The sequence below is a fragment of the Saccoglossus kowalevskii genome, chromosome 19 (assembly GCF_978046115.1).
Source record: "Saccoglossus kowalevskii chromosome 19, keSacKowa6.1, whole genome shotgun sequence".
Lineage (NCBI taxonomy): Eukaryota > Metazoa > Hemichordata > Enteropneusta > Harrimaniidae > Saccoglossus > Saccoglossus kowalevskii.
The window spans coordinates 28,191,614-28,204,052 of NC_140659.1; the positions used below are offsets into that span (position 1 = coordinate 28,191,614).

The window sequence follows — 12,439 nt, forward strand, 5'->3', positions numbered from 1 at the left end:
TTGGTTTATGCCAAAATTCTTTTATTGATTCAGAGTACAAAACTGTGTGCCATCTTAGTCGAAATAGTACACAGGTTTTTTGGAATGCAACTAGTTATGCTCATTCCCTGGCACACCAATGATGCAACTAGTTATACTCCTTCCCTGGCACACCAATGATGCAACTAGTTATGCTCATTCCCTGGCACACCAATGATGCAACTAGTTATGCTTTTTATCTGGCACACCATTATGATACAACTAGTTATGCTTATTCCCTGGCACACCAATGATACAACTAGTTATGCTCATTCCCTGGCATACCATTGATGCCACTAGTTATGCTCATTCCCTGGCATACCAATGATGCAACTAGTTATGCTCATTCCCTGGCACACCAATGATGCAACTAGTTATGCTCATTCCCTGGCACACCAATGATGCAACTAGTTATGCTCATTCCCTGGCACACCAATGATGCAACTTGTTATACTCATTCCCTGGCACACCAATGATGCAACTGGTTATACTCATTCCCTGGCACACCAATGATACAACTAGTTATGCTCATTCCCTGGCACACCAATGATGCAACTAGTTATGCTCATTCCCTTGCACACCAATGATGCAACTAGTTATGCTCATTCCCTTGCACATCAACTCAAATAAAAAATCATACACTGGCATAAAAATATTTTAATTGGGTTAAGAATTTGTAAAAGTAGGAAAAACAGGATCACAACATTTTTTTATTGCCTTCAGAAGTCGCCTCCATCCATATATATGTACAATATGTTTTGCTTGTTGACCTCCCCAGCAGTAAACAATTAAGCTGACCCAACATATGACAAAAATCTTACTGAAGCAAAATAGCATAACATAATGAAATTTTCACAATTTGTGTGTATTAATTGGTATATATTGTTTACAGGCAATGACTGATTGGTTTATGATGCCAGTTTTGACAATGGGATGTAATTTAATACATCTGGGAGATTATCTCTCATACCACATGTCTAGATATCAGTTTATCCACTGCCCCCAGCTCAGTGCAAATATCGGGTCAACAACTCAAGATAACACTAAATATAACTACAGTTGTAGATTGCTTTATAATTTTCAGTTTATTGAATATTGAAGCACGGCTCTGCAATCCCCAGGATTGCAGAAGTACATCATGGGAAATATAAGTTAAATGGCCCATCCATCGCTTACTATGTGTACAAACTTTACCAGAGATATTAATTCCTTCAGCTTACATATTACTTATACCATTCGTTTTGTATTGTCACTAACAGTTTGTATGAACACATAGATTCAAGACTCTTCTCATCAAGTAAACTAACACCAAAATTGTATTCTACAAATATTTGTGATTGTATGTGGCATAAAAATAAAGTATTCAATGTTTTCAGATTTTCAAAATTATAAATTTGGTTTGAATGGTCTCAGTGCAAACTGGAGTAAACTGACTCTGTGCTCAGACCACTAAAAGAACTGGTAACTGGCAATTGTTTAATTTGAGATTAAGTCTGCAGAATGCGTGCCATGGTGGACCTTGCTGGTAGTTTATTGGTACAAGTCTATCAAAGATTTCCAAATGTACTTGCATAATTTTAGAGATGATCACAGAATTTTTAATGTTTGGTCTGTGATATTTATGAATTCATAAGGACTGACCGTGATTGGTCTCAGTCACAACCCTGTGTAGCAAGTTTGCATCATCGGCACTTCATTTCAAATCTGAGAAACTCTCATTGTCCACCAGAATTGAGTTCCAATCCCAATTGTCATCTTCAATTGTTGGTCTGTTCTCTTAGCGGTTAGCTCTGTGTAAACCAGAAACCTGTTAAAACTGACACTGTGTTAACCTGACTAAACTGATTCTCACTCAAATTTTGTTGGCTATTTTTGTTCCAATCTTCTGAAGGAGACTGTAGACTATAAATGGGACTATTTTGTGAATTTGTGAAAAGAGGAAACTGGTGGTGAAAAGGCTAAATTGAGTCTGTGTAAACCGTACTAAACTAATTCTATGAAAATCATGAACTTGTCTACACAGACACTGTGTAAACCAGACTAAACTGATTCTGTGAAAACTGGGAACTTGTCTAAACTGACACTGTGTAAACCAGACTAAACTAATTCTATGAAAATCATGAACTTGTCTACACAGACACTGTGTAAACCAGACTAAACTGATTCTGTGAAAACTGGGAACTTGTCTAAACTGACACTGTGTAAACCAGACTAAACTGATTCTTGGAAAACCTGACTAAACTGACTTTGTGTAAACCAGAAACTTGTCTAAACTGACTTTGTGAAACTTTCTGAAGTAACATCTTTCATTTCAAGAAATTCTTCACTTGTCTTCAATTTACATTGTAAACAGAATTCATGATGGATTAATCATCACAAAGGTAGTAAATAGATACATAATACATGTAGATATACATTACATGTGGTTTGCAGCCTGCATAGTTTTATCAGTAATCATAAGTTAAATTCGATTAAAACCCAAAACAATCAATCTCTGAAAGCAGATTGTTGATTTCTAGATCTTGAAAAAACAACTTTTTAGATGTGTATCATTTGAAACTTTTAAAAATTGTAATCGTGTACGTGTATATTATTTTTATATTTATAGTTAGGGCAGTTTTATGTAATGTATATGTCGCCCTCTAGTGGCAGACAAATGTAATTGTGAAGTCTCAGTGTCTACTAGCCATCCTTATGGTTGGCTGCACACTGCAGGGTTCATAACACTAATTTGATTTCCAGAGCAACAATGTTAAAGTTTGGGTGAATTTCCCCAAAAAAAACAGGTTACGAAAATCAAAATATTGTTTTAATTTGCTGAAATTACATGGATGTTATAGAATCTAGGCCAGCTCAAGTTTCTATACAAAATTGGTGTAAACAAATTAACACTAAGATTTGTCAGAATTTCTACTTTCAATATTCTCAGAAAAGAAACCAGTTTTGTTGTATCTAATTGACATAGCTTCAGACATGAGTCTAACAGCTGACATTATCGAAGCACGCCCTCATACATCACATTCATGATAAAATCCAGAGAAAATAAGCCTAACAAGCATATACCGGTAATTTGAATTCTGAATTCTGATAAGCTAATTATTGGTATGACACCTGTAGTAACATACTCAATGTGCTGTGAATGTACACAATTTGTGGATGTAAGCATACACCCATAGAGACTGGGTATTTGATGTAGATCTGATTGGAAGCACCTTTATACCATGCAAATGAACATATTAAACAAAATTGGCGGAGAATTACTAAAAAGTTGGTTATATTGATAGTAGTGAATTAAATTTTCCTTACAGTCACCTTCTAGTCCAAATCCACTGTATAAAGGGAAGAAAAATAGCAAATATGTTGACCAATTTACATAACATAACACTTTCACCAGTAAGATACTGGAAATGAAATTACTATTTTTTCTCAGCCCAATGGTACATATTCACCATTACAGTGTCGTGCAGCATATAGTCAGAATACTTACTGTAGCAAAGAAGGTAGTTTGTTTTCATCATTAATTTTTTTTGTTTCTATGTTTTTCAGCCCAGCATATTTGGTACGATAACCAAAGAAAAGGCACCAAGCAAAGATGCAACTAAACGGGTAAGAAATAACGATATCCCATCATGCATCTCTTCTGTATCACACATTTATATACATGTACCATATTTGCTCTAATCTTCAAAAATACACCTTCCAAAAAAAAGTTGACCATTACGTTCAAATAGTTTAAGGCATACCATACGAACATGACATTATGACTGTGAAACTTTAATCTCCCGGGAAAATGACAAAATGCGTGATCTTCAGAGTTCAGAAAATGCCAGAATGTGTAAGTAAGTGCAAAGATGTGTGACTTTCAGAGGTCATGCGTAAGACCCCCTAAATTTACTCCATTTATCTCGTGATTATTGCTTCAACTGTTGGTTTATACCTATTTCATGCTACATTGACCATGTATTGTACAATGACTTTGAAAACAATCATCAAGTCCCATGATGCATTGGTTCCAGTTGGTTGACCCCTCAAGTCACGTTTGGTTTCAGTCAGTCAGTCAGTCAGTTACAGGTGGTCACACTGGCCACTGATCCATGGTCTGATACTACTACCACAATAAGAAAATCTATTTTCTATTAAAACATCAACCTAGGTATCACTGCAACAAAGCCTGATATATGCCTGATATGTAAGGGTATGCAAAAAACTTTTACCTCTGGTAATATATGCACTGAATGCTCATTTCATTTGCGGCAAGTTGGTTTTAGGATATGTCAGTTGCAAGGAAAAACAAGACACAAATTCATAGTGCACTCAATATGATTAATTCCTACTTTCTTCTCATTTGTCTCCATTTTTTGGGATTACTAAGCAATAATGAATCTCCCACAGCGCCATGTTGGATGAGTAGAATATAATGTGTGAGGGGACATTATCATGTCAAGATCCTTCTCTAAATCCAATATGACGCTGTAGATGTTGTTATAAATCCCCACCATCATAATTAAACAGATTTAGTCAGTTTTAGGGGGTTTTTTTTGAAAAGAATTTTCTTGTATATGGAGGTTTACATTATCATCTGAAATTGTAAAGCTATGACATCATAAAAACTTGTTGTAATGGGACGCCATTGTTCATTATGTTTACTTTATTAATCTGACTTATGTCTTCCATCATAAATATAATTCAGTGAATAAATATAGGAGATTAGACTGTGAAAAATTGAATATTGATCTAAACACAAGAAACTCACAAAAATAAAAAAAAATTGAAAATACTAAATTGTGAGTGTGTGTGTGTCAGACAAATCATGGGTTTTGTTTCGACTTTCCTGACGTTTTCATAGAGAGTGTACTCCAAGTTTTCTATGGTATCCAATGAGATTTCACAGCGTTTTAATTATTGAGTGGAATTTGATTGACAAGCGTCTGGAACTCATGTGGTTATTGCATATCACCATGCATGGATATAAAAACTTGTGAACCCTTACTTTATTTGCCTTTGATTGTATGTGATAATTGTGTGCAATCAACTAGACTGAAAAAGCTGTCAAAATTGTTTCTATTGAAGTGAGTGTGTAAATAAACTGGCGTTGTTTAGAAATCACACACCATGGTTGCATTTCAATATCACATGATACATGTGTCACGATTACTTCATGGGTGGCAGTAGACATCCTGCTGACTATAGAGGGGGCTGTAACACATTAGACATTGTAACAGTCGTTCTTAAACAACCTGTGGTGAAGTTTAATTTGATGCAAATTTGCGTAAAAAAAAAAACTTTTTTTTCTGTAAAGGAATTAATTATTCAAAAAAACATGAACATTTATCTGTTATGAATATGAAGGTACCTATACTTCTTGCCTTTCATTAGTTTAGTTTGTTAAAAAAAGTTGTTCAATCACTTTTCCTGCAAAAATGTTGCTGCCAATTATTGTGAGTTTGGCCTAATTATTTGTGTTTTTTAATAACTACCGGTACTGTAAAGTGGGTATTTATTCACTGGGTCTTAATTTTGCTTATTTCGCTGACTGGAAAATGTACTAAATTAATACCCAGTGAATATTATGTAAAATTTAGCATAGAACACATTATTAGCAAATGATAAAACCATGAATTTAAAACCCACTGAATATGCCTGTAATGGTAAAACAGTGAAATTTAAACCCAGTGAAAATTAGTCATTTTACAGTATATGTTAGTTTGAAAATGTACATTATTTAACTATGAGAAATTCAATTTTCATGAAAAAATCCAAATAAATATTTCATTGTAATCTGAAATGAAATAAAAACCTTTGTACATTATTTAAGATAATGCCTTGTCAAATTACAGCAGTCATTAAAAAAAATTCTAAACAAAAAAAAGAACTGTAAATAGTAGGAAGTGGTAATATTCCAAGACCAACAGAAGAATTTTTAAAAATGCATAAGCATGTACAAAATGTAGCACCAATATGATATAGAGAAAAATGTAGTGGTATTCAAAAGGTAGAGCACACATATACAAATTGCTTAACATGTACATGTGTAGTTTAATTAGATTATTACTTTGGTAAGTGCAATGAAAATTTGTTATTGTAACCTTGAACATGTTACTGAAACATTTGTTGACAGCACAGCCAGCCAATTGGTTCTGAAAATGTTGACATGTTTGATTTCTTAGTGATAGACCAGAGAGGCTGTATCCTAGTTACCAACATCATGACATGTGATGGGTTAATTCTAGGCTTACAAGTTGTTTGAGCTGCATGACATTCTATGTATACGTACAGTGTTATTTAAATTACATGCTGTTTTCAGCTATATAAGTGTAAGTCTGCTATCTAAGTATGCTAGGTGAATTTATTGGTACAGTATTACCTCTATTAGTAACACGTACTGTAAATGTACAATAAGTACTTTTTAGCTTCGCTGTCGACAAAGTCAACACAGCGGAGCTGTTCATATTACTGATTGTTCCCCAGTCTTCGTCAATTTTACAATTTCAACTTCTTCTTCGAAACAGCAAGTCGGAATATTTTCAAATTAGATATGCAAGTACCTTGGATGGTTCTTTCTCAGATTTGTTCATTTCATGTAAAAATCTTAAATTCTCTATTTTTGGTGAATATTTTTGTCATTTTTGGTAAAAAGTGATATTTTTGATTTCTTGTAAAAAACTGCAAGTCCGATTACTTTGACATTACATATATAAGTACTACATGTGGACCTCTCTCAGATTTGTTCATTTCGTGTTGATATCTTTAATTCTCTAATTTTGATTTTGACATTTTTGGTACAAAGTGATATTTTCGACTTCTTATTAAAAACTACAAGTCTGATTGCTTTGATACTATACATAATGTTCATTTTCTAATGATATCTTCAGTTCTTAATTGAATTGCGCATTGCTAACAGCAGAGCTATCTCAGCTGACAGGCTGCTTGTTTTGTTTAAGTATGCTTGCATTGGAGATGCGCTTGTAATAGAGCAAATACAGTATATGAATCTAAATTTATACTGTAATATAATGATGATCTTATTGCTGAGCATCATTTGTTCACACAGAATTACCAAGCAGTCGTTAGAAGATTTTTTTAACTTTCAAGATTAGATTTGAATGAAGAAATGAAATTTTTCATCATTCCTAAATTTTACATTTAATATGTATTGATGATGGTGCGATCCTCAACTAAAACTGTAATGTACACAACATTATTCTTGTGAAAGAAAACTTTTTATGACAACAAATTATTGTAGTACATGTAGTTCAGATTTAATTCAAGATCAATCGTCAGTGATTCACAGTTACTCAAAGGCACAGCAATTTTGCTGGGGTTCCAGAAAGTCACTGACTTTCCTTGGGGACCGAGCCAGTCATTGATTTTCACTGAGGTCCTAGGGAGTTACAGTGAGTTTAACTAGAGTCCTAGGGAGTCACAGTGTTATTCCCTGGAATCCCGGAGAGTCACATCAATTTCATTCAGATTCTATAGTCAGGGTGCTAGAAATTCACACTACCTTTCACTGAGGTCTTAAGGTAGCGAGAGGGGAAAAACTAGGAAAAAAAAAAAACTTTTTTCTAAAAATCCCGGATTATGCAACCTTATATTGTGTACTTTCTTTATCTTTGCCCTGAATTTATAGTGCACGATGCATTTGTTGAGTAATTTCAATTTATTTCCGGAAACTTAGTTGTAGGTGAACACATCCTTCATGCATTTACATATCATGTTGAATGACAGACTGAAGACAAAGGATTTAATTTGCCTACTGATTTGTTGACCATCCAGCTTTATTATATCCTGTGTAATCTATAACTAGTACTAGTATTCGTTACGCGATTGAAGCACAAACAAACATTACAATATAGTATTTCAAGCTTTTCTCGGTGTTTTAACAACCTAATATATCATGGGAAGGAGTTCTAAGATGAAAAAAAACTGGCCGCCGAAAAATGTCTGACGCCGTTAAAAGATATCTAAATGAAAGTGGCCTGGGCTCATATTATAGTCAGTCTGCAGAGTGGAATCAAAAATGTAACTCTGTGACTGACATTTTTCCTGCGTCAAAAAAGAGTGGACATTCTTTTGATGTGAATCGTAAGCTGGTGATCGCGGCTCGTGGCATTGGAAAGGGTCATCGCGCAATGCGTAAATTTAGTAGCTATATGGGATTACCGTCTCCTCTATTATATCTGGAACCACATTCAGAGAAAACACTCGGAAAGTTTTAGACGTTGCTAAAAGACTATTAGAACAAGAATTTCAAGATGCCGCCTATGAAATAAGAAAACTCAAAACAAAATTGGCGGAGATAGACAAGAGTAGTGACACCGATAAAAAAAACCAGTGGATATAGCGGTTTCTGTCGACGGGTCAAGTTGGGTGGTCCGAATTCAAATATCAGTGCGTGAACTCTGGAGGTCATTACCCAATGCTGCACGTAAATCAAACACGTGGTTAGTAGAGTTCAGTCGAAATGTACGTGAATAATGCGATCGAAGTGCGCTGCCCAGAGTTTATTATATTATAGTAAAATTTATTATGACGCACGGTATGGTTTATATTACATATTCACTTCATTTCGAATAAAATAATTCACCATTGGAACATCGATGAATCACAAGTATTTAAAATATTTTCTTGACTTTCCGTAGACACCCGACTACAATCCTTTTCAATGACTTAAATGCGCCCATGTTTATGTTTGCGTAATTATTACGAATGCAATGCATTATCAAGTCAGTAATATTGAAATATTCACAGACCCAATACCCCGGGTCAGTGCCCTAACAATAGTAAAAGATAAAATGAATTTTGCGTAGTTATCATGAAAGCTATACATTACAAAGTTGAAATATTCAGAGCTGGTACAATATTGTAAACAAATTTGCGTAATTAGAAAAGCAGTGCACCAAGTAAACGATGTTGTTATATTCAAAGTACAGAGTTGCATACAAGTTGCGTAATTACAGTATCGTCGGATATAAGTTTACTAGATCGACGCGCGGAGCATGAAAGAAAAAGGTTGCTAAGAAAACGCGCCAGTTCAGTGCGTGATTTGGGGTCAAATTTCGGTCAACGTACACTTGATGTCAGCATCGCCGCGCAGCAAGTTTCGCAAAGAAGTACTTGAAGTTCAATTGCACCCCAAAATGATGTCACTGATCACTCAGTTGTTGCATCGTGTGTTGTGTCATGTCATGTCCATGATGCACCCCGTTTCAACTTTGGCTTGCTTTTCCTGCTTAGTGCATGTTCTTGTTCACGTAAAATGCGACCTCTCACCAACGTATTAAAACACTTTGAATTTATACTTTGAATGATTATATTTGGTCAACGCGAAACATATTATTTTTTCTAAACATTTTCTGAGACCATTTTTATCAGCGCAGGGTTGTTTTTTCAGACAAGATGGGCTTCGTAATATCTGCCATAACATCGCCCGGGCGATCTGTTGGTCCACATTTTTCTATAAAAAAAATCGAATCCTCCATAAGATCGCCCGGGCGGGGTATCGGCCGAATCCGGTAGTGCTGACTTAGAACTAACTGATTATAACAAATCCGATAACGGTACGCTCTCCATAGGCTGAGAGTAATTCAAACATATCTGTACTTGAAGGCATGTATATCCCGTAAGTAAATATATGCTGTCACGAAGGCCCGCTCTATGTTTAGAGAACCGATTGTACTGTTGACGCTGTTCAACATAACAAAGGGACTTGAATAAATTAATTGCGCGGTACGCCATCTTGCTCAAGTTAGCACCTACTTTCGACGAAACTGCTAAGTTTTGTCACGTTTTAGGAAACAACCAACCAATTTTTCACGATCTAACATTCCACGCATATCAGATACTTGTATATTTACAAAGTATGATCGAAATAATCGACATTTTGTCATTAATTAGCTGTTTATCTGTGGCCAAATTCGAAAAAAAACGTTTTATTGAGTTTTTACGGAAACTAATTTTTGACTATTATAACTATTGAAGATGTCATTTGTCAACACTTTTCTCTACGCTAACGATGTATAAATTACACAATCTATTCGTCACAAAATTGGCTAAAATATGATGACTCATGGACGTTTATGTGAGCCGTTGACGTTGCGTTACGGCCTTGGGAATAGGAAGACGTTCGTAAAATTTAGTCCATAAAGTTCAACAGGCTTTATCTCCAGAACTATGGGGCACATAAAAATTTCGAGACGCATTCTCAAAGATCATTATCTTATAAAGCAACAGTGAAAAGATCAGAAACATAGAAAAAAGGAACACCGAGGAACGGCCAATCCCGCAAAAAAACTCTATGTTTAGGAGGTTAACAGGAATGATCGTAACTTAATCCCCTGAGCAAATATCATAACGAAACATATATGATCGTATTCTGCTATATCTCAGCTTATACATATACATACATACATTGACATAACTGCATGCTTAGTAACTGGTGAGGAAAGTATTAAACTCCATTAAACTATAAATTGTTTCCCCTCTCGCTACCTTAAGGAGTTATAGTGATTTCCACTTGGGTTCTAGGGAGTCACAGTGATTTCCACTGGGGTCCTAGGTAGTCACAGTGATTTCCACTGGGGTCCTAGGTAGTCACAGTGATTTCCACTGGGGTCCTAGGTAGTCACAGTGATTTCCACTGGGGTCCTAGGTAGTCACAGTTACTTTCAAAGAAATTTCCCTTCACATGAATGCTGTCAAATTATGACAACATACAAGAAAATTGATAGGGATAATATTTAAAAAGTTTACAACATGTCATCTGGAAATTTATATAAATCATTTCACAAAATTGTGAACGCATGTTTTGATATAAATCAGTCAGTAGCAGTCTTAGTTAGTTTGTTTAGCGCCAAAATACATGACTTTATTAATCATTAATCACTTGTGACATATTAAAAGTTGATGTATGATACTAACGTCTGTACTTGTGCCAAGAAAATTGTCCTCTTTGTTTTAGCCATATTTGGAAATGAGTGGAATATACATTGTGGGCTCTGTGACAAGGGTATGTTTCGCTTGCATAAAGGGCCTATTAGTTCTGCAGTTGTACAGCTATTCATCTGTGTTTAGTCAGTCATTGGACTTCAGAACAGAGTCAGGAAGTGGCTCATACCATTATTATAGCAGGGTGGGTCATCTTAACTAAAGAGAGGTCAGTATCGTGAACAGGTCATTTTGGCTGTAAATATTCCCAAATTATGTACATGTAGCATGTAAGAAACAGAAATGTATGTACTGTAAAGGGGTTAATTATTCACTGGGTTTTAATTTGGCTTATTTCGCTGACTAGAAAAATGCGCTAAATTAAAACCCAGTGAATATGTAAAATTTAGCATAGAACACATTATCTAAATGATAAAACCGTGAATTTAAAACCCACTGAAGATGCCTGAAATGGTAAATCAGTGAAATTTAAACCCAGTGAAAATTAGTCATTTTACAGTATATGCCAATAAAATCACGTCCCTCATTTAGTTTCCTACTCCCCCCTCACATCAAATGGTACAGTCCAACAATAGCTCTTTATAGTGTGTTACAACTACTGCACTAGTTTTTAAGACTATTTGAACCACAGTCCCTCCTGTGTTTGAACCAACTTATAACAGGGAATTTTTTGCCCGCCATGAATTGATTAATGGGATGCCATCTCTCATGAAGTGGCTTCATTGCTAGCTGGGAACTTTCTTAAGAGCGCTGGTAGGTAATCCATGGTATTGTCAGATGATTTCACACTTAAATCAGTCTAATACCCTAGCATGAAGTATGTATGGGTACTGCTTATCACTCAGCCATGTTGATGTTGGCATAATAACAGTGAAGGGTGGGTTCCTTTGTCAAGGGGGAAGACGTGTTAATACAGGTATATGAATTGCACCAGTCTGTCAGTATCAGACATTGACATTTGTGATAAAGACAAGTCTATTTTAGAGTAATGTCTATCTCTGGAAACTAGTCACTTGTTTATGGAGTTAAACTGAGGCCAAATGCACAACATAGACCCCTGGCCTCTGGTATCTGTGTCTGCTGGACTGTTTTCATTTAATTTATTCTTGCGGTATTTTTAGCTTGACATTTGTAAAGCTGTTGTGAAAAGTCTGTTTATAGAGCACATCACTGTTTTCATTTCTTCACATAACTGTGCTTTTATTTTAAAATGATGGAGGAAACTTTCCTTTGCTTAAAACAGTCATAAATAATTTCGTTGTGATTTATTTTTGAAAGATATCAATTTTTAAATCAGTAAGATGACAGGTATGTTTTATTGAGAATTTTTTTTTGATGTGAAATTTAGTTTTCTTTTCGGAGGTCATGGTTTATAAAGCAGTTAGGCTGCTTGGTTATCATGAAAACTATCTTTGTAGTATTTTAACTTAATGTGTGTTTTTTTATAGAAGAACATTAATTTGAGTTGACCTAC

General features: G+C 35.1%; 1 protein-coding gene across 2 annotated transcripts in view; it reads left to right on the plus strand.

Annotated features, from left to right (window-relative positions):
• The window catches only part of LOC100376917 (ras-GEF domain-containing family member 1B-like), a 90,553-nt gene that overhangs the window by 43,759 nt on the left and 34,355 nt on the right, over positions 1 to 12,439 (plus strand). For both annotated transcript variants that reach the window (XM_085493980.1, XM_085493981.1), the window contains one exon: positions 3,565 to 3,624. In XM_085493980.1, coding sequence (XP_085350106.1) covers positions 3,565 to 3,624 — 60 coding nt within the window. The remainder of the gene's footprint in view (positions 1 to 3,564; positions 3,625 to 12,439) is intronic.